Source organism: Zalophus californianus, chromosome 9 (genome assembly GCF_009762305.2).
Source record: "Zalophus californianus isolate mZalCal1 chromosome 9, mZalCal1.pri.v2, whole genome shotgun sequence".
Lineage (NCBI taxonomy): Eukaryota > Metazoa > Chordata > Mammalia > Carnivora > Otariidae > Zalophus > Zalophus californianus.
The window spans coordinates 72,557,029-72,584,190 of NC_045603.1; the positions used below are offsets into that span (position 1 = coordinate 72,557,029).

General features: G+C 38.0%; 1 protein-coding gene across 1 annotated transcript in view; it reads left to right on the top strand.

The window, feature by feature from the left end:
* SLC2A13 (solute carrier family 2 member 13) overlaps positions 1-27,162 on the top strand; it is a 375,990-nt gene that overhangs the window by 65,161 nt on the left and 283,667 nt on the right. Inside the window, exon 3 of the mRNA XM_027592538.2 lies at positions 16,881-17,089. Within this exon, the coding sequence (XP_027448339.1) occupies positions 16,881-17,089 (209 nt within the window). The remainder of the gene's footprint in view (positions 1-16,880; positions 17,090-27,162) is intronic.

Below are 27,162 nucleotides of genomic sequence, written 5' to 3' on the forward strand. Positions count from 1 at the left end.
GGCTTTGTACATAGCTTCACTGTTTTATACGCTTATTATTTTGAACTGGTTACTTTTTTGTCTGTCTCCTAATTCACTTTGGAACTCCTGAGTGTCATTGACTTTGTACTCGTTTCTAGATCTAGGGAAGAGCCTGGAACATAGAAAATGCTCAGATAATATTTACTGAACTGAGCTGAGTTGATTCAGCTCTAGGGAAGGGACTCTTAACTAAAGTGAAAAGATGCTGATTTTTAAACCAAAATGCCAATTCATTAACGTATGTTGAGGAATACATTTACTTCATAGATGGCTGGCAAACTAAATTATTAGTCATAAGTGTGTCTTATTAAGGATAAAAATCAGAGAGTGAAAATTAGTTTTGAAGCCCTTGTAGCTTTCCATCCTTCAAAATAATATGCCTCTCTGGCTGCAGAACACTTTTTGTTCTTTTTTGGACAGAGCTGGTTTTCAAATGAGTATTCTTCTATTTATGATTACATAAACCATCATGTGACTTACAGTAATAAGACTGGTATACCTATAGAGGGGCTAAATTATTTTCTTTTAGGTTGATTTTTGTTCATTTTATTCTCAGATTTAATTTTTTAAAATTAGAGTTATCTCCCTAGCCCATGCACAACCATTTGGTAAGTGTCTGAGTGTGCTAGGTATTTTCACATTTTTCATCATTTACATCATGCTTTTTTTGTGTGCTAAGGAAGTAGAAATTGAGGAAATGTAAGTGTTGAATGAGAAGCACAGAGTATTAGTGTTAGTAACGTCTGTATGAGAGATTTTTCTGGAATATCTTCAGGCTAATTCGTGGACAGTGTGAGACTTGTGCTGAGTTCTTTGAAGAATTGGTGGACAGAGGTGGAAATGGGGGCAGAATATAGGCTAGGCGAGGGTAGGATCAGGAGGCTTGTAATTGGGATAATGAAGTGAATGAGAGATGGGAGCCAGATGCTAGAAGTCTGTAAATTCTAGGCTTCGAGGTTTTGAACTTCTATCTACAGGCAAAGGGAAACTATTTTAGAGCAGAGCATGCTATAAAGTAAGTCAAAGATTAATATGAGAGTGATGCCCAGAATTTATTGGAACTCTTGGTTCCTGGATGGTTGCAGAGAACATATTTATGAGGCTGTCACCAGAATATAGGTGTGAGGTAGTGAGGTGTGTTACTCTTGGAGACATCAGTTAGTATAGGAATCATTCAGTCATTCAAGAAAAACTTGTTGGGGGGCACCTTCTGTATATTATGTTGTGCATGCTGCTAGAGATAGATAAATAAGAAATGTACCTGTTCTCAGGCACCTCACAGACTAATGGAGAGACTTTTTCATTAGCTTGTTAATTAAATGATGGATAGTGTTATGAGAGCTCTTAAAGTGTGTGAATAACTTAGCTTTAGGCTGGAAAGATATTTGAGCTGAGTCTTTATGAATAAGAGAGTTCTAGACATCATGAGGGAGAAGGAAATTCTAGGTGGAATATAATTTTCAAAAGCCCGGTAAGTAGTGTGAAAGGGCCAGTCATATGTGGGCAATAGTGAGAAGTTTTAAAGCAGCTAGGTGGAGGGCTGTGATGACAATCTGGGAGTTTGAAGGTAGAAAAGTAGTCTTCAGTGGGTATGAATAGAACTTTAAATCCCTTACACTCTCTTTAGTAGTACTTTGAATCAAGTTTATTGAAAGTACAGATGATTATTTTTAAAATAATCGCTTTGGGATGAAAAATGAATGAGTCTCTCTCCCCGCTAATATTTTACAATTTAAGAAATCATGTCGATAAGATGCTTTTGAGAATGATATTTCAAAAAGGTGATATTTCTAAACAAATTTATGCTGGGGAAAGTGTTCTTATAATTTAGTGCTCAGAGATCAGTGGTGTTTGGCTCCATACAAAATACAGAGTATAAAGCAGTCTTAAAAATCTAACTGTGCAGTGGCCGCTTTGAGAAAGATGGATTTGGCTAACAGCTTGATTACAAGTTAATATCTTAATGCTGAAGATACTTGTAATTTCATTGTTGACAGAATTAGGATATAAGACTTTATCATAAAGTTATCGATAGTGTTGTGGGAGGAATAGGTTTAAGACTTGCTTTCACAGCACATAAATTAATTTATCTGAGCTCTAATATCTTTATGTAGCTAATGCTTCAGCAGTTCTACAGTGTAATTAGGATCAGATGAGTTAATGGCTGTGAACATCTGTACAAACTATTAAATACTAGTAGATGCTCTTTGCTGTCATCTCCAGAAAGTCTTAGGTTGATTTTCTGTCTTGTATCTAATGCTGGCAATAAAAATTTCCCTCACATTCAATCATCTGATTTTTTTCCAGATAAAGAGTAAATATAGTTTGCTAATGAGAATGCTTTGTATAAGACTAATCTCTCCTGAAGATGACTATTATAAACCACCGACAGAATTTTAAAAACTGTTTAGAACACTGGAAAACTCCAGCTCCAAGAATAGGTTGAAACTGAAGGGGATTTGATTCTTTTTTTTTTTTAAAGATTTTATTTGGGACACCTGGGTGGCTCAGTCGGTTAAGCGTCTGCCTTCAGCTTGGGTCATGATCCCAGGGTCCTGGGATCGAGCCCTGCATTGGGCTCCATGCTCAGCAGGGAGCCTGCTTCTCCCTCTGCCTGCCGCTCCCCCTGCTTGTGCTCTGTCTCTGTCTCTCTCTCTGATAAATAAAATCTTTTTAAAAAGATAAATAAGAAAGACTTTATTTATTAGAGAGAGAGGTAGAGAGAGAGGTGGAAAGAGAGAGAGAATGTGCATAGAGGGAGAGCGAGAAGCAGGCTCCCCACTGAGCAGGGAGCCCGATGCGGGACTCGATCCCAGGACCCTGAGATGATGACTTAAGCCGAAGGCAGATGCTTAACCAACTGAGCCACGCAGGTGCCCCAGGGGATTCTATTCTTGAATGGCTCATGGTGAGTCTACATTTATGGCTTTTTACCTGAGGGCAGCCCTCAATCCATAATGGACAGCTAGAACTTAAGTAGAAAAACCACAGTTTTATTGGCTTACAGTCTCAGTGGCTAGAGTTTGGGGTGGTTGGAGTGGGGTGGAATTTAAGGGTGAAATTCCAGGAAAAGAATGATCCATAGAGGAAGAAGCCCCCTAGATCTGAATATTAATTTGCCACAAATGTTTTACTGACCTCAGAACTCTGAATATATAGTAGAGATTCCACGGAGCCTGTGGAAAACAAGTTAGAAGATGATAAAAGCTGGGAGAGATTTTATTTCCTGCCTGTATGAGGAGTGCCATATTTGGAGTTTGAAACTTGAGATTACAGCTCAGGCTTTCCATTAGAACTACAGAAGGACTGGGCCTTAGAAGTAAAGACTTTGTTGCATGATTAAGGGTTTGCCCTAAGACCAAAACTAAATCAGATTCACACTAATCAAGTATAAAACCGAGCCTCCACAAACTCAAGGGGGCTGAGAGAAAAAAGTCTATATCATTCAGAAGGAGAGAATAAAATCTAGAGTCTCTGTAGTTTGTCCTTCACGATACTCAGAACACAAAAAATTATTAGACATGTGAATAAACAGAACTTACGACACATAACTAAAAGAAAAATTGGACAATATAGCCAACCTCAAGATAACTCAGATGTTGAAATTAGCAGAAAAGGACTTTAAAGCAGATGTTATTAAGGTGTTGAAGGACTTAGCAAACAAGATAGTCATACTGAGTGACCAAATCATGAATCTCTGCAAAGAAATGCAACCTGTAAGAAATAAAGCCGAGACGAACCATGAGAGACTATGGACTCTGAGAAGCAGACTGAGGGTTCTAGAGGGGAAGGGGTGGGGGGATGGGTTGGCCTGGTGATGGGTATTAAAGAGGGCACGTTCTGCATGGAGCACTGGGTGTTATACAAAAACAATGAATCATGGAACACTACATCAAAAACTAATGATGTAATGTATGGTCATTAACATAACATAATAAAAAAAAAAGTGAAAAAAAAAACCGAATAGAAATTCTAATAGTATAAGTGTAATCTCTGAAATTATAAATTAACATCTAAAAAATTCATTGGGTGGACTTAACAGCAAGTTGAAGATGACAGAAGATAGGACCTGGAAACTTGAAGGCAGATCCATGGCTACCACCTAATCTGAAAAAGAGAAAATAATAAAGTTGAAAAAGAGGCCTTGGTGACCGAAGACACAATGTCGAATATTCTTATATACCTCTAATTAATACTAAATAGTCTAATATACATGTAATTGAAATCCAAGAAAGAGAGAATGAGGGGAAAATATGTTAAAAAAAATAATAATGGCTGCAAACTTCCAGAATGTGGTGAAAACACTAAGTATTGATTCCAGAATACAGTGAATCCCAAATAAGATAAATATAAAGACGAGCATACACAGGCGTGTCATCAAATGGCTGAAAACAGAAGATACATACAGAGAAAGTTAGGATCCAAAAGAAAAAAGACATGTTACATGAAGAGGAGCAGCAAGACAAATGATGGCTGACTTTCCATCAGGAACAATGGGGGTTCTGGAGACAATGTCCAGTTGACCCTTGAACAAACATGGGTTTGAACTGCATGGGTCCACGTAACAGATTTTTTCAACAAATACAATATAGTACTGTAAATGGATATTCTTTTTTTTTTTTTAAAGATTTTATTTATTTATTTGACACAGAGAGACACAGCTAGAGAGGGAACACAAGCAGGGGAGTGGGAGAGGGAGAAACAGGCTTCCCGCTGAGCAGGAAGCCCGATGCGGGGTTCGATCCCAGGACCCTGGGACCATGACCTGAGCCGAAGGCAGATGCTTAACGACTGAGCCACCCAGGCGCCCCTGTAAATGGATATTCTCTTATCATTTTCTTAGTAACATTTTCTTTTCTCTAGCTTTTTTAGGAATACAGTACATAATACAACTCACATACAAAATATGTGTTAATTGAATGTTACTGGTAAGGCTTCCAGTCAACAGTAAGCTATTAGTAGTTAAGTTTTTAAGGGAGTCAGAAGTTATATTTGGACTTTTGGCTGCCCAGGATGGGTGCCCCTCACTCCCATGTTGCTCAAGGGTCAACTGTACTGAAAGAAAAATGTCGATCCAGTAGGAGAATATCCTTCAAAAATGTAGGTAAAATAAAAACACTTTCAGATAAAGTAAAATTAAGAGAATCTCATCACCAGACCTCCTGCATGTAAGAAATGCTAAGGGAAATTCTTCAGACTGAGGGAAATGACCCTTGATGAAAGCCCATTTATAGTAAGGAAGAAGAGCACCAGCTATCATAAATTGGAGGCTAAATATAAAGGACTTTTTTTCCTTTCAATTTTTTCAAAAGACATATGACTTTACATTTAAATGTAATGTACTTAGCTATAAAATATATGACAATAGTAAAAACTTTAGAGGAAGTAAATGGAAATTATGTTTCTGAAGAGTTACAATTTTATCTCTAAGTAGTAAAGATACATATTTTTATCCCCAGGACAACCACTAGACTATATTATAAAAAGATATAGCTAGGAAGCCATTATAAGAAATAAAATGGAGGGGCATCTGGCATTATAAGAATTGAAACAGGGCTCAGTCAGCTGAGCATCCGACTCTTGGTTTCAACTCAGGTCATGATCTTGGGATCATAGGATCAAGCCCCATGTTGGGCTCCTCACTCAGTGGGAGTCTGCTTCTTTCCCTCTCTCTCTGCCCCTCTCTCTCCCCTTTTCTCTTTCTCTCAAATATTAAAAAAAAGAAAATGGAGGGATGCTTGGGTGGCTCAGTCACTTAAGTGTCTGACTCTTCATTTTGGCTCAGGTCATGATCTCAGGGTTGTAAGATCAAGCCCTGTGTCCAGCTCCACGCCTGGTGTGGAGCCTGCTTAAGATTCTCTCTCTCCTTCACCCTGTCCCTCTGCCTCTTTCCCACTCCCAGCTCACCCTCTCTCTCTTTAAAAAAAAAAAAAGAATTGAAATGGATATTTAAAATATTTGAATAAGCTGAACAAAGGCAAGCCTGAAAGGAACACAAGAATAAAGAACAGATGGAGCAAATGGAAGGCAAATAACAAATGGTAGACTTAAAACCCAATTGTTGCAATAATTATAAAATGTAAAAAATGTTCGTTGTGCACAAAAACATGACACAAGTCTATATTGTCTAAAGGTGACACAATTTAAGTATGATGCCACAGATAGGTTAAAAGTAAAAGAGTGGGCAGAGATATACTATACAAACACCAAGTATAAGAAAGTTGGTGTGGCTTTGTTAATAATCATACAAAGTAAGACTTTAAGACAAGTAGTACTTCCAGAGATAAAAAGGGACATTTTGTAATGATAATAGAGCCAACTAGTCAGAAATATAATAAATAATAAAGACTAGAAGTCAATGTAATAGAAAGGTAAGCAGTAGAAAAAATGTTGATTCTTTGTAAAGATTAATAAAATTGATAAGCTGATATGACTGATTAAACTGATTAAGAAAAAAAGCTAAAGCACAAGTTATCAATATCAGGAGTAAAAGCGCATCATTGCTATGGACATTATTAGGATAATGAGGGAATACTTTGAATGACTTTGTGCCAATAAATTCAACAACTTGGTGAAATGGGCATATTGCTTGAAGATCATGGCCCTACTAAAAACTGACACAAGGTAAAATGGAAAATCTGAATACCCCTGTATTTATTAAATAAATTAAATCATTAGTAGTAGCCTACCTGCAAAGCAAAATCCAGGCCCAGATGGTTTCAGTGGTGAATTCTGTAAAATATTTAAGGAAGAAGTAGCTCCAAGCTTAAAACAAAAACTTTAAGAAAATAAAGATGGAAGGAATACTTCCCAGCTTGGATTCTGAGGACAGCATGACTCTAATATGGCCTAAGCTATTACAAGAACAAAAAACTCTAGATACTGATCGAAAATATCCTGGGTGCCTGGGTGGCTCAGTCGTTAAGCATCTGCCTTTGGCTCGGGTCATGATCCCAGGGTCCTGGGATGGAGCCCCGCATCGGGCTCCTTGCTCTGTGGGAAGCCTGCTTCTCCCTCTCCCACTCCCCCTGCTTGTGTTCCCTCTCTTGTTGTCTCTCTCTCTGTTGATAAATAAATAAAATCTTAAAAAAAAAAAGAAAATATCCTTACAAAATAGTAGCAAATCAAAGCTGGTAATAAATAAAGGTGTAATAAATTGTGAGCAAGTCAGTTTTCTGAGGAAAGTCCAGGTATTTAGCATTTGAAAATTAATTTGTGCAGGTCACCATGTTCAAATTATTAAAAAGAGGAGAACCTATATAATTAACTCAATATATGCAGAGAAAGCATGTGATGGAATAACATTCATTTATGCTAAAACCTTCCAGCAAGCTAGAAGAGCACTTTTTTTTTTTTAAGATTTTATTTATTTGACAGACAGAGACCAAGTGAGAGAAGGAACACAAGCAGGGGGAGAGGGAGAAGCAGGCTCCCTGCTGAGCAGGGAGCCCAACGCAAGACTCGATCCCAGGACCCTGGGATCATGACCTGAGCTGAAGGCAGCTGCTTAATGACTGAGCCACCCAGGTGCCCCTAGAAGAGCAAAGAGCACTTCTTGAACTCAATAAAGGACATGTATGAGAAAACCTGCAGCCAGCTTTATACCCCATACTGAAAGCCAGAATGCTTTTCCTTTTTTTTTTTTAAAGATTTTATTTATTTATTTGAGAGAGAGAGAATGAGAAATAGAGAGCACGAGAGGGAAGAGGGTCAGAGGGAGAAGCAGACTCCCCGCTGAGCAGGGAGCCCGATGTGGGACTCGATCCCGGGACTCCGGGATTATGACCTGAGCTGAAGGCAGTCGCTTAACCAACTGAGCCACCCACGCGCCCCGGAATGCTTTTCCTTACCATCAGTTGCAAGGCAGAGATGTCCACTATCACCATTTACAGTCTTTCAGATTCATTCAAATGGACAAGGTAATTCTAAAAGTTTTTACAGAAAAGTCAAGGACCTAGAATTGCCAAAACCATCTTGAGGAACAAAATTGGAGAGTTCTATCTGATTCCAAGACTTAGTATAGGGACACCTGGGTGGCTCAGTCGTTGACCTGAGCCAAAGGCAGATGCTTATGATTCTAGGGTCCTGGAATTGATACCCGCATTGGGACTCCCTGCTCTGTGGGGAGCCTTCCTCTCCCTCTCCCTCTGCCTGCCACTCCCCCTGCTTGTGCTCTCTCTCTCTCACTCTCTCTGGCAAATAAATAAACTCTTAAAAAAAAAAGTATAAAGCTGGGCGCCTGGGTGCCTCAGATGGTTAAGCGTCTGCCTTCGGCTCGGGTCATGATCCCGGGATCCTGGGATTGAGTCCCGCATCGGGCTCCCTACTCCTTGGGAGCCTGCTTCTCTCTCTCTCTCTCTCTCTCTCTCTCTCTCTCTCTCTCTCTCATGAATAAATAAATAAATAAAAAATAAAAATAAAAAAAAAGTATAAAGCTAAAGTAATCAAAACAGACTGGTAAGGATAGATAAATAAATCCGTGAAATAGAACAGCGAGGTGGCTGTATATCAAAAAAACATGATTGAAAGAAAAGTGCAAAAGAGTGCAGTCTCCATGATTCCATATGATGTTCATTAACATGTAAGGGGACAGAAATTCAGTCATTGGTTGTCTATGGCAGTGGGGATTGACTGGAAAGAGAGGGGTATAGGGAACTTTCTGGAATGATGGAAACATTCTGATTTTTTGTTGGGATGGTGGTTATAAGGGTATATATATTTTTCAAAACTCTTAGAATGGTATACCTTTGGATCTCTTCATTTTATTATATGCAAATTGTACCTAAAAATTGTTGACCTGCACCTTCTGTTAGTTTCCTCCATTATGTCCCTTTTCTGCATTGGCCAGTGACTAATTTAATGTTGCTTCTGCCATGACACTTTTTCTAACAGCCTCTGTTGAAATAACTTGTGTCCTTGTTCCTACACGCAAAACCTCAGTCAAAGCAATTAAATATAATCCTGTTTTGTTTGATGATTACTAGTGTATAAGCTTCTGGAAGCATAGGATGTCTTCTAATCATTTTATCTCCCAAATCCCTAGCCCAGAGCTTTGGATATGGAAGATTTTCAGAGTGACAAAAAAAAAAAAAAAAAAAAAAAAAAAAAAAAGGATATGTGTAGGTGTGGTTGTGTGTGCATTATTTCTAACACTAGTACTAATGCAAGTCATTGTATGTTGCCATGTAGTTTAAAACTACTTAATATCTGTGCAAAACACATTCATTTGTTTAATATCACATCTTATTCTTAAGTATATTTTGCTGCTTCTAATATAATCACAACACTCTAAATAAACTTGGCCAAACTACCTACCCGATATACCAATATCAAATCACTTTGAGGCATTTCCCCTACCTACACAGAGTTAATATTTTCTTATATTTACATATTTGGCAAGATTTTTTGTTAACAGTTTACACAGACTCATTCACCAGGTAATACAAAAGTTGCTCATTTGCTGGTCATATATCACCTGCTTCTTACTTGAAAGATTCCAACTAGGACATATTGATTTTTTTTTTTCTTATAATGTACTTTCAGCCTTGGTCTCATGTTTACTCTCTAGCCGCCATCAGATTATCAGATATGTCAGTCGTCAATTTTGATGTTCTGTGTGGTCTTTGAAGGCAGAAGGAAATTAATTTACCAGCTTGGGATCTCAATTTATTATTTTAATTCCTTATCTGTTAAAATGGAGTTGTGAATCCTGCACTAAAATTGAAAGATATGTTAACAGGTGAGTTGTAGTTATAGCAGGTGGCTAAATTCATTGTTACCCTTTTGCATCTAAAACTTGCCTTAAGTAGAAACATACTATATAAATTATAATTTTTTAAAGATTTTATTTGTCAGAGAGAAAGAGCGCATGCACACAAACAGGGGGAGTGGCAGGCAGAGGGAGAAACAGACTCCCCACTGAGTAGGGAGCCTGATGCGGGTCTCGATACTAGGACCCTGGGATCCTGACCTGAGCTGAAGGCAGACCCTTAACCGACTGAGCCATCCAGGCCTCCCCATAAATTATAATTTCTATCTGGTGATTATTATGTAAATGTCTTGTGATTGATGTATGATGGTGAGCGTTTCTTTTGTAAATCCAAGAATAGAGATCTTTTAGTAAATGCATAACTCATATGATTATTAAGTATATGAGAAGTAAATGAAAAAAAACCTCAAAATCCATAGGAACATTGAACAGTGAAGTCAGGTAGCTCAAGATGTAGGGCTGAAGGAACAGTGTTCTTGAATGTGGTTTGAAAGGGTTGGATTATGCCTTTTTAAGGGGAAAACATTTCATTACCCTAAACAAGGTAAATGATATATATTGGAAAGTTCCAGCTTGGGGGATGTTTCTGGATTTACACAGCACTACACTATCTCTGCTTTAAGTGCTTCATGATGCTTAATGATTGGCATAGAGTTTGGCACTTAATGTACATTAAGGTGATGTTTGTTGGGTAAACATCTCAGAATAACAGCTCAGATAGATCATAGGAATTCAGCTTACCTTTCCAAGCAATACAGTAAATCTTCATTAGGTGACACTTTTGAAGAATGTACTAATTCTAACGGCTGACCCTTTTATTTTCAATGAGTTGTTTCAGCAAAAAATGGTTTAGAGTTTATTTCATAGTTCTATGTAAAAGGATGCCAGTTGGAAACTGTAGAGTTTTAAAGAATAAGGCTTAGTATCTTAATATTTATGATATTCCTCTAACTTTTATGTGCTATTCAAAAAGGGCTAACATGAACATGATTTCTAAATCAATAGGAAATATAAATGGAATGCAAGCTACAAGACAGAGGATGGAAATAAAACTATCAGAATTATAAATACAGTTTTGTCACTTGGGTTTTTTTTTTCACTGTATTATAAGACAATATTGGATATTAGAGAATATTGCTAATATTCAAACTTCAGAGATTGTCACTGAACTAATCTGAGTGTTTTAAAAAATAGCAAATATAAGGTGGAGATTTGGTTGAAAAATACATTTAGCTATGTGAGGTTGGGAGACCAGTAAGGAAGTGATTATTGAATTGCACCTTAATGCTCTCTCTCATGGCCTAGTGGGATAATTGGCTAACTGACTGCAGTGTCCAAAAAAAACCTTTATACACTTATCAGAGTGTAGTGTCTTCCCTTAGTAGAACTCAAGAGCTGTAAAAACAATTGCATACAATTTGCTTTAAATATAACATTGTAATAAAGCTCTCTTAGCTTTTCTAGAATAGCTTGACTTATAATTAAAACCATAAATCATTCAGCTCTTCTAAGGCATTGGGAACTTAAGGAAAAAGAGAGGAGAAGAGAAATAAACAGCATGTGGATGCAAGATATAATTCCTCACTCTTGCACAATTCCTTTTGGAAGGGGAGAAGCTTGGAGAGGCCTTTGGGAGGCAGAGATTGAAAAACAAAATGCAGTGGAAAGCAATGTTCCATCTCTCATGTCCCTCATATAAAATATTTTAAAAGGATCAAATCAAATTTTTTTTTTTTTGCACCCAGTCATCTTTTAAACTATCTCTGGCCATGTTACCTATATTTTCCCTACATGAAAAATGTATGTGTATGTTGAAAATGAAATTCAAATTCAGTTTGGCACAGTGTTCAAGCAGTGCAAGTTTCCCCATACAAATGAGATTTTTTTTTTTTTTAAATTTTTTATTGTTAATCACCATACATTACATCATTAGTTTTTGATGTAGTGTTCCATGATTCATTGTTTGTGCATAACACCCAGTGCTCTACGCAGAACGTGCCCTCTTTAATACCCATCACCAGGCTAACCCATCCCCCCACCCCCTCCCCTCTAGAACCCTCAGTTTGTTTTTCAGAGTCCATAGTCTCTCATGGTTCGTCTCCCCCTCCGATTCCCCCCTTCATTTTCCCCCTCCTGCTATCTTCTTTTTTTTTTTCATCATATATTGCATTATTTGTTTCATAGGTACAGATCTGTGATTCAACAGTCTTGCACAATTCACAGCGCTCACCATAGCACATAACCTCCCCAGTGTCTATCACCCAGCCACCCCATCCCTCCCACCCACCCCCCACTCCAGCAACCCTCAGTTTGTTTCCTGAGATTAAGAATTCCTCATATCAGTGAGGTCATATGATACATGTCTTTCTCTGATTGACTTGTTTTTAAGCTCAACATAACACCCTCCGGTTCCATCCACGTCATTGCAAATGGCAAGATCTCATTCCTTTTGATGGCTGCATGATATTCCATTGTATATATATATACCACATCTTCTTTATCCATTCATCTGTCGATGGACATCTTGCCTCTTTCCACAGTTTGGCTGTTGTGGACATTGCTGCTATAAACATTGGGGTGCATATACCCCTTCGGATCCCTACATTTGTATCTTTGAGGTAAATACCCAGTAGTGCAATTGTTGGGTCATAGGGTAGCTCTATTTTCAACTTATTGAGGAACTTCCATACTGTTTTCCAGAGTGGCTGCACCAGCCTGTATTCCCACCAACAGTGTAGGAGGGTTCCCCTTTCTCCGCCTCCCCGCCAACATCTGTCGTTTCCTGACTTGTTCATTTTAGCCATTCTGACTGGTGTGAGGTGGTATCTCATTGAGGTTTTGATTTGGATTTCCCTGATGCCGAGCAATGTTGAGCACTTTTTCATGTGCCTGTTGGCCATTTGGATGTCTTCTTTGGAAAAATGTCTGTTCATGTCTTCTGCCCATTTCTTGAGTGGATCATTTGTTCTTTGGGTGTTGAGTTTGATAAGTTCTTTATTGATTTTGGATACTAGCCCTTTATCTGATATGTCATTTGCAAATATCTTCTCCCCCCATTCTGTTGCTTGTCTTTTGGTTTTGTGGACTGTTTCTTTTGCTGTGCAAAAGCTTTTTATCTTGATGAAGTCCCAATAGTTCATTTTTGCCCTTGCTTCCCTTACCTTTGGCGATGTTTCTAGGAAGAAGTTGCTGCAGCTGAGGTCGAAGAGGTTGCTGCCTGTGTTCTCCTTTAGGATTTTGATGGACTCCTGTCTCACATTTAAGTCTTTCAACCATTTGGAGTCTATTTTTGTGTGTGGTGTAAGGAAATGGTCCAGTTTCATTCTTCTGCATATGGCTGTCCAATTTTCCCAACGTCATTTGTTGAAGAGACTTTTTTCCAATGGACATTCTTTCCTGCTTTGTCGAAGATAAGTTGACCATAGAGTTGAGGGTCCATTTCTGGGCTCTCTATTCTGTTCCATTGATGTATGTGTCTGTTTTTGTGCCAGTACCATACTGTCTTGACGATGACAGCTTTGTAATAGAGCTGGAAGTCCGGAATTGTGATGCCGCCAGCTTTGCTTTTCTTTATCAACATTCCTCTGGCTATTCAGCGTCTTTTCTGGTTCCATACAAATTTTAGGATTATTTGTTCCATTTCTTTGAAAAAAGCGGATGGTATTTTGATAGAGATTGCATTAAATGTGTAGATTGCTCTAGGTAGCATTGACATCTTCACAATATTTGTTCTTCCAATCCATGAGCATGGAACGTTTTTCCATTTCTTTGTGTCTTCCTCAATTTCTTTCATGAGTATTTTATGTTTTTCTGAGTACAGGTTCTTTGCCTCTTTGGTTAGATTTATTCCTAGGTATCTTATGGTTTGGGGTGCAATTGTAGATGGGATCGACTCCTTAATTTCTCTTTCTTCTGTCTTGTTGTTGGTGTATAGGAATGCCACTGATTTCTGTGCATTGATTTTATATCCTGCCACTTGACTGAATTCCTGTATGAGTTCTAGCAGTTTTGGGGTGGAGTCTTTTGGGTTTTTCACATAAAGTATATCATCTGCAAAGAGTGTGAGTTTGATTTCTTTGCCGATTCGGATGCCTTTTATTTGTTTTTGTTGTCTGATTGCTGTGGCTAGGACTTCTAGTACTGTGTTGAATAGCAGTGATTGTGGACATTCCTGCCGCGTTCCTGACCTTAGGGGGAAAGCTCTCAGTTTTTCCCCGTTGAGAATGATATTTGCTGGGGGTTTTTCATAGATGGCTTTTATGATATTGAGGTATGCGCTCTCTCTCCCTATACTCTGAAGAGTTTTGATCGAATGCTTTTTCTGCATCTATTGAGAGGATCATATGGTTCTTGTTCTTTCTTTTATTAATGTATTATATCACATTGATTGATTTGCGGATGCTGAACCAACCTTGCAGCCCAGGGATAAATCCCACTTGGCTGTGGTGAATAATCCTTTTAATGTACTGTGGGATCCTGTTGGCTAGTATTTTGGTGAGAATTTTTGTAACCATGTTCATCAAGGATATTGGTCTGTAATTCTCCTTTTTGATGGGGTCTTTGGTTTTGGAATCAAGGTAGTGGTGGCCTCATAAAACGAGTTTGGAAGTTTTCCTTCCATTTCTATTTTTTGGAACAGTTTCAGAAGAATAGGTATTAATTCTTCTTGAAATGTTTGGTAGAATTTCCCTGGGAAGCCATCTAGCCCTGGGCTTTTGTTTGTTGGGAGATGTTTGATTGCTGCTTCAATTTCCTTAGTGGTGATAGGTCTGTTCATGTTTTCTGTTTCTTCCTGGTTCAGTTTTGGTAGTTTATATATCTCGAGGAATGCATGCATTTCTTCCAGGTTATCTAATTTGCTGGCATAGAGTTGCTCATAATATGTTCTTATAATTGTTTGTATTTCTTTGGTGTTGGTTGTGATCGCTCCTCTTTCGTTCATGATTTTATTTGTGTCATTTCTCTTTTCTTTTTCATAAGTCTGGCCAGGGGTTTCTCTGTAGTTAAGACTTTGTTTTTATGGTTTCCCTCTCTCTTTTTTTATACCTATGTTCATTTGTTTCCTTTATTAAATTCCACGTATGAGTGAAATCATATAGTATTTGTTTTTCTCTGACTTATTTCACTTAGCATAATACACTCTAGCTCCATCCATGTCTTTGCAAATGGCAAGATTTCATTCTTTTTTATGGCTGAGTAATATTCCATTGCATATATTTTCCACAACTTCTTTATCCATTTATCAGTCAGTGGGACATGTTGGCCCTTCCATAATTTGGCTATTGTTGATAGTGCTGCTGTTAAACATCAGGGTGCACATATTCCTTCAAATCAGTATTTTTTTATCCTTGGGTAAATACCTGGTAGTGCATTTGCTGGGTCGTAGGGTAGTTCTGTTTTCAACTTTTTGAGGAACCTCCATACTGTTTTCCAGAATGACTGCTCTGGTTTGCATTCTCATCAACCGTGTAAAGTTTCCCCTTTCTCCACATCCTTGCCAACATCTCTTTTTTCCTGTGTTAATTTTAGCCATCCTGACAAGGTATCTCATTGTAGTTTTGATTTGTAGTTCCCTGATGATGATGTTGAGTATCTTTCCACATATCTGTTAGCCATCTCTATGTCTTTTTTGGAAAAATGTCTGTTTATGTCCTCTGCTCATTTCTTTACTGGATTATTTTTTAGGTGTTAAGTTTGATAAGTTCTTTATAGGTTTTGGATACTAAACCTTTATCAGATATGTCGTTTGCAAATATCTTGGAGTGAGAGGTATTTTTAACATCTTTTGTGACAGTTGTATTTTTTTTCATGCTGTTTTTGGTATTAAAATGAATTTTGTTTGAAAAGTAATGGACTTATTGGGCACCTGGGTGGCTTAGTCGTTAAGCATGTCTGCCTTCGGCTTAGGTCATGATCCCAGGGTCCTGGGATCAAGCCCCGCATCGGGCTCCCTGCTCAGCAGGAAGCCTGCTTCTCCCTCTCCCAGTCCCTCTGCTTGTGTTCCCTCTCTGCTGTGTCTCTCTCTCTCTGTTAAATAAATAAATAAAATCTTAAAAAAAAAAAAGGAAAGAAAAGTAATGGACTTATTTCACAAGTTTTATATTTGGCGGCTTCAAGGTTGCTCACTCTACTTTGGGTTTAACATAGCTTAACAGTTGGAATAGCTTTGAAAAGTGTATTGAGTCAAGTGACTTCTAATTGATTTATGAATATCAGTGAGTGTGGTTGTTACGTAATCACAGCTGGCTTTCTGAGCTCTGCCATCATAAATCTGCCATGGAACATACCCAGGGAATTTGGATCAAGAGAAAATGTACAGGTGTCCTAGATCCATAGAAGTTTCCATTTGAAAATGACCTCACAGTTTATCTAATCTAACCCCTCAATTCAAAAAGATGGAGGCCTAACAGCAAAGAGTAGTTAGGAAATCGTTCTAGTGGTCAGAATAATTTTGGAGAGATCTTTGATAATGATGTACACATATTACTATTTTTGTTATTTCTCTGGTGGATTTAAAGTGATATGCTTATTTACTACATTTCTGTCATTTTAATAATGATTATTTGCTTCTGACTATCCTTTTCTGCTCTGGGCTTCTCCTTAGTTAATGAGGGTGAACATGATGCTTGATGGCAAAATGAAATCATTACTGATCATTCACGGAGCAAAACAATAGGTAGTTTGGGGCATTTATCTTAATGAAAAATGTATTTTTTTAAACAGATTATCAGAGTTTTGTCTTAGCCTCATTTTCTATTGTAAAATACAGAATTATATATATTAGTATTAGAAAGGAATGGTGATTATGGTGTTTTGCCTGATGTGTGTGGTTCAGAATGTATATACATAATTATTATGACTTTTGCTCCTTTGTATTGTAATTTATGTGATCATATTTTTCTCATTTTTCAGTTTCTCACAGCATAAAAATACTCTTTTTTCTGGTCACACGCACCACCCACACACACATGGAAAATCATTCTAATATAATATGAGATACTATTTCCAATGTGGTAAACATAAACCTTTTATTCATACTCAGTGCTAATAAGTCCAAATTTTACAATAATATGTGGATTTCTTATTACAGGTACATGTTGGGACTTGCAGCAATTCCAGCAGTTATACAGTTTTTTGGCTTTCTCTTTTTACCTGAAAGCCCTCGATGGCTGATTCAGAAAGGACAGACTCAGAAGGCCCGTAGAATTTTATCTCAGATGCGTGGTAACCAGACCATTGATGAGGAATATGATAGCATCAAAAACAACATTGAAGAAGAGGAAAAGGAGGTTGGCTCAGGTATGTGGATTTTGTAATTACATGAATTTTAAAACCACATAGTGGTTTTATTTAGAAACTATATTCTTCTGCTATTATTTAATATCTCTAAATGATGTAGCAATTTTATGTATATAACTAAATCAAAATATATTTTAATTCAGTTTTAAAAGTAATATAATGTTATAAAAGAAAATAAAACCATCACCATTATACCACCGTCTTCATATAATTACTATTTTTATTTTTGTAGAGCCTCTTTTATTCTTTCAAAACTGGATATACTTGACATGGTTGTCATCATTTTGTGTGTAGGCGATAATTTTTGAGTATATGTATATTTTATATATAAATATATATAAAGATAAATAATGCATATTGACCTTCCGTATTAACAAAAAAGTCATAGTGTGAACTATTGTTAAAATAAATCACTTTAGTAAAACTAAATACCTTGTTTACATGTGTTACATTAATTTCCAGTTTTTATAAAGAATAATATCTTCAGATCCTAGTTTTGGAATCATTTTGTCTTTCCCTGTTTTCATTAAAATGTTTAATTGTCTAATCAAAATTTCATCTTGTCAGAAAACCAAAAAAAAATAAAAAAATGTTTCTAGTCTATTTATGTTGATGAATTTCTTTTTGGAGAAGAAATCATGGAGGGTTTTGTAAAATCTCAGGATCTCTAATCTTGACAGTCTGATTTGGGTAAGTGATTTGCCGGATGTACGTGATGTGAGGTAGACATTTTATAATACATTTCTCAACAATAACTATTACCCTGCTAGATTCACAATTCCCACAATTGTCTCATTTTCTCCCAACCTTCCTTTTGCCCCTACATTAATTGGAAACCCAAGTGGAAATGCTGACTTGTGTTAGTGAAATTATTTTTCACACTTAGGAAAAGGCAAACACCCACACTCATATATTGATATATGTCACACAGATCTTGGAAGGTGTGTTCATTCACCTTCTCCTGCTTTATTTTTGGTGGAGCTGAATGTTGTGCTTTCCTGAAACAATACAATAAACTCTGCGGAAGCTGGTGACCATTGTTAGCCACACCTGATTACTCACAATTATATATATGCAATACAGTAGTACAGTGTTGTTATTCTCTTGCTCAGGTCAAAGCCCCAGTGAACTGTGAGTGGAATCTAGGTCAAGGTCATGTTTAACAAACAAGTTGGTGAGCATATACCAGGTGCCGGGCACTGTCAGCATTTCCAAAGTAAGATGTTAGTGCGAGTATTAAAGAGAATTTTGCTTTTAACAAAATAATTCACTTTTACTGAGTTGAACATTGTGTTAATTTTAAAATACTATTTTAAATGTTCATTTAAATTACAAATATCTTCATTTATGCTCCTGTCTGAATTTCTCTCACCTGTGGCTTGCATGAAATATGAGCTTGTTTTTGTAGTAATCAGTATGCTTGAAGCTCATTTACTAATAATGTGTGAGTGGAAAAACTTTTCAGGTTATTAGGTTATATTAAATACTATTTACAACATGAGTTTTTGTTATGTAAAGGGTAGGACAACAACTTAATAAAAAAAAGCCTTCCTATGTAGGGGTAGGGATACCACTGATTTGACTATAGAGCGTTGACCATGTAGCTTCATTTGGACTACGTAAAAATTTCTCTGACAGGTATAGCACACAGCCATTAACAGTGCGCACTATTTGAGTTTCATGACGATTTGGAATGGTTTTTTTAAGAAACTTGAGGTACTTAAGATTGTAATTACCCACATCTGCTTTAGTTTTTATGAGAAGTCTTTCGGAGTTAAAATAGGGCACTTTTTCTTGGGTAAAAATAAAATATTGCTTTATATACATACACGTTTGGCACAGATTTTGAAAAAAAAATACTGTGTTACCGATTGAATCCTAATAATATTTGTCCCATGCTTGGGTAAATATCTTAAACTGCAACTAATAGGATTTACAATTTACCTTTCTCTTGATTTGTATTAGTTGAGTACTATCATCTTGCTTAGTTTTAAAATTAATCTCATGTTCTTTTTTAAAATTACAGAGTTAATAGCATTATGGCATGAATTCACAAGGCAGATTTGCCAGTGTTAAATAGCAGGTAATCTGGGGGCCTCACTTTTATGGTTGAGAAATTTGATCAGGGTAAAACCTGTTCTGCACACATGTGAATTTTATTTCAGCATTGTCACGTCCAGGAATGAGACTCTGTGTCAATTTAGTTGGAAAATAGAGACCAGTGCTAGGGCTCATCTTAATACACCGGCAGGACAAATATACAGGAAGAAACAGCTGATTTCAAAATAATATAAATGCCCGGGCCCAGAGAAGACAAGTCAGCCATTGTGTTGCAGGGTTAGAGAGTGGCGTGGGTTCACCTGTGCACGGATCCTGACAAGGTAAATTTTGAGCCCTGATTTTAAGCCTGGGAACTCCGGGCAACAGAGTGCAGCAGTCTGGAGAGAGGAACTTTGGCCTAGCCACTGCAAAAAACTCCAGATATTTCAGGAGGTTAGAAAGAAGTTGTGCATGACCACTGTTTCTTCTAGGGAGAAATGTTTTATCATCAGACATGGTGGCTTAGTTACCTGCTACCTGCCTGTGAACTCAATAAATAGATCTGATTCCTCATCAGTCCCCATGTCCTTCTCTGGGAGTTTCCAGTGGATTTGTAACATGTGACTGTTCACGGTACTTGCTTATGTGACCCTTCTCTTTTCCTAGGATTTTTTTTTATCTTGGTCCCTGGAGTTTAAATTTGATTTCTTTGAGGAAAATAGGCATAGCTACCCAAGTATGTATTAAATTATTTTTTGGATGTGTGAGAGATTGGTGCCTATGGGATTGACTTCTTCTGGCTTCAGACACACTTTGTGACTTTCTGTAGTGAATCTGGTGGCTCTCTGGCCGTGGCTGCAGTGGAGGTGAAGCTCATAGCCCAGGCTGTGGAACAGCATTGTATTTTAATGGTGTTCCATCTCGTCTGCACATGGCACAGAGGTCAGCCTTCTTAGCATGTAATTTCTCCACTATAGTGGGCAAAAGAAAAAAGAAAAAGGGCAATTTGATGGGAAAAGAAGCAAGCAATTGGTTTTCACGCATATTCAACACTGTTTATACATCCTGCAGGACTAATAAAGTGAGCTTGGTTTGGAAAGCTCCCTGGCGTGGGAGACAAGGGAAATGGAAGATGAGTCCTGGCTCCACCCCTAGTTTGGAATCCTAAAAAGATTTTCTAAGAGTTGCCGAACCTCAGTTTCTTTTTAGGTTTGTAAGAAAAGAGAGCCAGATTATAATAGCTCCACAATCTGAGTGTTCAGAGTTTAAAAAATCTGTGAGAAATGCCTGCTTTAATTTTTAAATACTATGCAGCAGCCTTTCATTCCAAAATATTTATTGAGTGACACTCAGAGTTGGGGATGTGGCAATAAATAAGACAAGGTTCTGGTCCATTCTTTTGGGAAGAAGCATACAGATGATAAAGAGTAAATTCCTGGATAACTGCAAATTGTAGTAATGGCTTTCTAAAGGAAATAAACAGGATGACGACATTTATAGAAGGCTTGTAGGGGGATGGTTAGGAAAGGCTTCTCTGACGAGTTGAGTGTAAAGGCTAAGAAAGAATCAGAGTAGAGAACTGAAGGGACGAGTGTTCCAAGCAGAGGGAACAGCAAGTACCAAATTATATGTATCACTAAGTGGACCAGATTAATTTTCTTGTAAATTTTGATAATTGTTATGAAGTGTACATGTGCCAGATTTCTAAGGCATTGCAGTAAGAACTATTCGTCTTTATTTATGCCGGGTTGCTAAGCCTAAACTTTGAATTAGTAGGGACACAGTTACTACTTTTAGAGTTAAAAACAAATTTGAGTACAAAGTAATACACATTATCACTTCCATCATTTTGTTGCTCATTTCTTACAGATTGTTGCCTTAGTTTATTTCATGCTGCTTAGATGTGTATTAGTGTCATGACTTTCATTTACAACAGAGGTAGAAACTGGAGGGAGACCCCAGTAATTACTTAAGGCAGTGATTCTCAAACTTTTCCACTTAGCTTCAATGTTGAGTGGAGTGAGGCCTCTTGGGGCCTGGATTCCATAGCAAAAGGCAACTGCAGTAAGCCCAACATTTATTTGAATTTTTATGCTTTATCCTAGAAATTAACAAAAGTTGGTGTTTTGTTTCATAATATACCTGTTTACTTTAGAAGTTTTTTCTAGATATTTAGTGTTTATTTATTGACTTTTAAAGTGTTCCATCACTCTTACCATGTTCAGTTCCTGGATGTGCACCCCTCAGTTTGACAGACATGAACTTAAAGCCTTTGGAGTGCCTCTGGGGCAAGTCCATGAGGTGGGATAGGAAAAGTTGGAGCTGCCTATATTGTCAGAAGCAGATGGTCATCTCTTAATTTACCAGGCGTATAGAAGAGCAGAGTCTTTGTCAGGAGCTTTAGTTTATAACAGTAATTGTCTCACAAGAAAAATAGAATTGGTCAACAAAAGAGGACTCCTCTGAAGGCAATCTTTGGAAAGAATCTAGAGATGTAATTTGTGTATTCATATGCTTTATACCACCTCGTTTGAAAGGACTCTCTAATGACTTCTTTAGTTTTCTGTTTTTTTTTTTAATATTTTATTTATTTATTTGACATAGAGAGACAGAGTGAGCACAAGCAGGGGGAGTGGCAGGCAGAGGCAGAGGGAGAAGCAGGCTCCCCACAGAGAAGGGGGAGCCCGATGTGGGACTCGATCCCAGGACTCCGGGACCATGACCCGAGCCGAAGGCAGTGGCCCAACCAACTGAGCCACCCAGGCGCCCCTAGTTTTCTGTTTTTAATTGATACATAGTTGACACACATTATGTGAGTTTCAGGTGTGCCGACATAATGATTCGGCATGTGTATAATTGCAAAATGATCACTGCAGTGTGTCATTAACATGCATCACCACACATAGTTAAAACATTTTTTTTTTCCTTGACGTCTTCAATTTCTTATCCTGTACCAGAGAGCAAGAAATAGATTCCTGGGATGAGGTGAAAGGAAAGCCAGGCTGCTGCCCACAGGTCAAGCGGAAGCCCCGTAGGCGGGGCTTATGGAAAGTCTCACACTTCTGCACCAATGCAGCCACTCCCTTGTCTGCTCTGCCCTGGGGTGTTAATGGCAGCCTTATTGGGAGGAAAATGTAAACAAGGCTTTCTCTCCCTAGGGAAACGTGCAAATATTGTTGTAGAACCAGTACAAAAACCCAGAGAAGAAAAAAGCAGTTTTGGGAGAATGGAGTTGTCTGGGCAGCTTCGTTGCAACAGCAGGTGGAGTGAAAGCAGCAAAGCAAGGGAGAAACTGAGGGCGCATCTCAGGGTAGTGGAGAGCAACCTTCTGCAAATCTGTTTGTTTATAGCATAGGGTCAGTCCAGGGAACTTAAAAATGTATATGACCTTTTCTTTTTTTAAAGGGAAATAGCATTTTTGTGCATCCTGTCTTTTAAAAATTATATATGTCTTTTTTAGAGTTAATATTATCCAGATCACTGAGGTCATAGATGCTTCCAAAATAGATTTATTGAACAGAAGAATATCAGAACATTGGCCTTGCCCTTGGTCACTCAAATCTTAATCTGCATAAGTGAGAAGTAGCAACCCAGAGGCCCTATCAGATGCTTCAGAAAAATTAGATTCAGGCCCACTGGTTGCTATTGTCGGGAGAGTGTTCAGGGTACCTACGCACAGTGTATAATCTTGCAAAAACATTCACGCCAACAACATTTGCATTGTTTAATTTTATCAACTAATCAACTCAGTAACTGGGCAGATGCGACTCTGTGTTTTGCCTTTGTCAGGTAGTTCAGTCTCCAGCCTGAGAAGGAAGAACGTTGTAGGGAGGGGAATTTATTCAGGACCCTCTTGTGAGTTCAGTTTAAAACCTGTTTCGATTTACGTCCAGCTTTTGGGGGGTCACATCTATCATGTGCAGGAGGGGACAGCTGCATCTCTCTCTCTTTTCCTGCAGTGATCTTGCTGTTAGTTCAAGTCTTATCTCTTCATGAGTCATTTCTTTTCCTGTGAATTGATATTGCCTGTGGCCATTTCAACAAATCATATTCTGCAGAGAGGTCAGAGAGGGTAGATATTTATCATATCTTGATAGAAATCCTTCCAAAAGTTTCTTTAGAAATCTGATTCCGGCATAATAACATTGCAGTAGAATGCTCATTGCAGTTGACATCTGCTGCACTGAGGGGAAGGTAGTCATTTTCCCCAGTATTTCTGGTAGTTTTGCTTATATTTTGTTCATGTGGTGGTATACCCAAAGTAGTGCAAGTATGTTATTTACTGGATGAACTTGAAATAGATATTGATGAATTGCTTCTCAGCAGGGTGACTCCCAGTTTTATGAATATAGGCAAGGAAAACATTTCTGTATCTAATATTCTCAAGGTGTTTGTAAAATTGCTAAAATTGTCCAAATGTGAGGCTATTCTGCATATCTCCTATGGTAAACAGATTAAAACAAAAGGTCAAGTAAAAAACTACTTTAATTCTCTCTTCTTGTGTTAACAAGCTGTCAGCTGGACTATTAAAACTATATACAGTTCTACTCAGTTTCTAGTGAAACTTATTTTTGTATGCTGACTTATTTAAAAGAAACTCTATTTAATTCAGCTGGCTTTAAATAAAGGTTGCCTTCGATTTTCTAAACCACAGAGGACTTTTAAAATCTTAGGCAGAATTGGAATAGTTCTTAGATTGTACATTAAAATGTCATTGACTCACCTTTTACATGGGATAAAGAATAACACAGAGATTTTTCCACTTAATCTACTTATGGGAGAAGGAAACGCTTTTCAGATAACCTATGGGCTTTCAAGCCATTTTCCTTGATTTATATTGAAAATCCAGATTGTCTTATAAGTTGATAGGTAATCCTTGAAGGCTCGTCTTTCTGCTTTCTCACTAAAGTGTACTTAAATCCGTATCATTTAGAAAGCATCCATGCTGAAGGAATTTTGACTGCCTCAGAGTTTTCTTTGTCCCCCAACACATTGTGAACTTCATCCTGTTTTTTAATGCTCTGTATTTAATACAGTCAAGCATGAGTAAAAGACCCAACTAGGTAGATACTTCAAAAAGAATGTAGTTCCTTAGTTGCTGCTTCAGGGAAGTTCATTACCAGCTAAACAGTGAATCCGTCATTCAGCACAGGTGGTAGTCTGCTTTGTAAATAAAACCATAGTCTGGATATTTTTTTTTTTCCCCTTGAGATAAGACAAATTGCTGTGCCCTTTAACGGTTACCTCATCGTTGGAGAAGGTGAGAGGAAGATCCGAAGAAAACCCAGTTTTTCCATCTCAGGGTGGAGGGCATATGAGCACTCTTTAATGTTGGGACTTTTTAGTGGTAACAGGACAATTCCATTGATGGGCTCTAGAATCAGAATACTAATAGCCATGTCATGTGCTATCTAAAGAAGCTTGTCTGTTTACACATGTCAGGAGAGATCTTCTAGTATGTTTCTTAAAAACCAAAGGAAGGGGCGCCTGGGTGGTGCAGTGGGTGAAGCATCCGACTCTTGGTTTCCGCTCAGGTCCTGATCTCATTAGACTCCTCGCTTACCAGGAAGTCTGCTTGAGATTCTCTCTTCTCTCTCTCTGCCCCTCCCCCTGCTCCAGCTCTCTCTCTCCCTCTCTCAAATAAATAAATCTTAAAAAAACCAAAAAAATCACCTTACCTTTTTTTCAGATATTTTAAATTCACTTTATATTTGGGAGATAAAGTGATAAAATAACATTATTTTTCTCCTTCCTTTACCACTTACTGTAGGCACTCTAACTCCTCTGGTCTACCCACCAAGCAGTGTTTTTAATCAGTACCTTACCAAACACCGTAGATGTGCATTTTAGTTAACTTCTCAGCATCTGTATTGCTTGAAATGTAGTAACCTTCAGTAAGGAGATGTATACTTGGCAAGCTAGATTGAGGAGAAAATTGCTAGGTTTCTGAAACAAGAGCAACATAAAAGTGCAGTGTAAGCATCTCACATTTTCAGTATAGTTTTTTCCTCCCTGAACTTTTTAAGATATTTCCTTGAAAAAAATAACTCCCATTGCACATCTTTTAGAATAAAATAAAGCTTCAAAATAATTTTTTTTAGAGAACTGAATCCAATAACTGCTCTTGCCTAAAGGGTGGGGGTGGACAGAGACTTTCAAAACCAACTTTCTATAAAAGCAAAGACCTTTGGTAGGGTTGTCCGAATGTTAATTATTCATATTTGAATAATACTAGTGTGAAAATACTAGTAACAATTACTCTTTACCGAATTCCAGTTTTTGTAAATGTACATGTGCGCACACATATTCCCTCTCTGTCTCTGTGTCTCTCTGATTGTTAAAACAGCCCTAAAAATTACACATTATGATCCATATTGTGCTGAGAAAATGGAGAGCTGGCAAGGTTGAACAGCTAGGAAATGAGAGAGGCAGGAACTGAGCCCCACTCCGCGGCCTCGCCCCTCTGTCCTCCCTCCAGCCGGCCAGCTCTTCGATTCATGCTACCTCTGTGCCCTGTAGTTTAGATGTAGATACTGAAAAAAGACATAGGGTGGTGTGATCCTTGTTCATAGGGAGCTGAGAACCTATCAGATTTCCTTAAGAATGTCCTCCTTTTCTAAAAGGAAAGAATACAAAACAGCTACAAAATAGAAACAAGAAGGTAAACCTTCAAAGTCAACTGACTTACTTATTTTTAAAGATTTTACTTATTTGACAGAGAGAGAGAGCACAAGCAGGGGGAGTGGCAGGCAAAGGCAGAGGGAGAAGCAGGCTCCCCACAGAGCAGGGGGAGCTGGAGGTGGGACTCAATCCCAGGACCTGCGAGGATCATGACCTGAGCTGAAGGCAGTCGCTTAACTAACTGAGCCACCCAGGTGCCCGTCAATTGACTAATTTAGTTCAGTTGCTTCCACCGCGAGAAGAGTGTGGTTTGCAACCGTTTCTCTTCCCCACTGTCACTCTCGTTGCCTGGGTTAGGTCTGTGGTGTTCACCCCTCTGCCTGGGTAATGGTGCCTTCCACGCTGCCCTTTGTTCTGGTATCTCCCCTCTCCGTCTCCATACCCTATGGCCTCCAACCCCAATGCACAGGATCAGTCCCTCTCCTTCTCAGAAACAAGTTCCTTAACTTGTTATAAGTTCCTTTACAATCTTGTTTCAATTCATCTTTCCAGTTCATTTTGCTAGAGCCAGAACTCCATCATCATTCTGGGGGAGAAAAGCACCCCAAGGGACCATGCCTCCTGCCTCCCCAGGTGGGGAGATGACGTGGGTGAGAGCTGAGGTGGTAGAGTCGGCAGTTCCTGCCTGAGCTTTCCTATTTCATCCAGGCAGTGAACTCTGCAAAGAAAAATGTAAAAATTGTCTCATAAAGAGAATGTATTAAATTTGAGGACTAGTAGCATATTAGGAATTTTCTGTGAACTAAGAAGGTCTTTTGATACTATTCTCCATTAGCAAATTTAACACAGTTCATTGTTTACTTTTAAGACCTTTTTTTTTTAAAAAAGACTGAAATAGAAATGTTTAAATGTTTCTGCCTGCTTCATCCAGTAGATGCTGGTATTTTATTGTGTCACACAAGAAGTACAAAGTCTACAAAGTGGGTAAAATGTTTCATCTGAAAGAACTAATGAGAAGAGAGTTATAGGGTTATTCTAATTTTGCTTTTTAACAGAATAGGTTTGGGGCTTTTCTCTTTTGAGTAGAAAGGAATTAATTTTGATGCTTGATTCTGGGAGTTGGTGAACTTTTTCTGGAAAGGGCCAGATAGTATAAGTGCTTGGCTTTGTGGCTTGCAGCTCCTTTGCTCTGCCATTATAGCATGAAAGCCAGTGATAGTATGTAAAGGAATGGGTGTGGCTTTGTGCCAGTAAAACACAAAAGCTTATTTTTTCGTGACTGTTAGGTTTTATTATTTACAAAAATAGGAAGCCAACTAAATGTGGCCTGTGGGCTACAGTTTGTTGACCCTTTCTTTAATCATTGTGTCTGTTTTATCGGTTGCTTCAGTTTTTCTCTTAGGACCAATTTG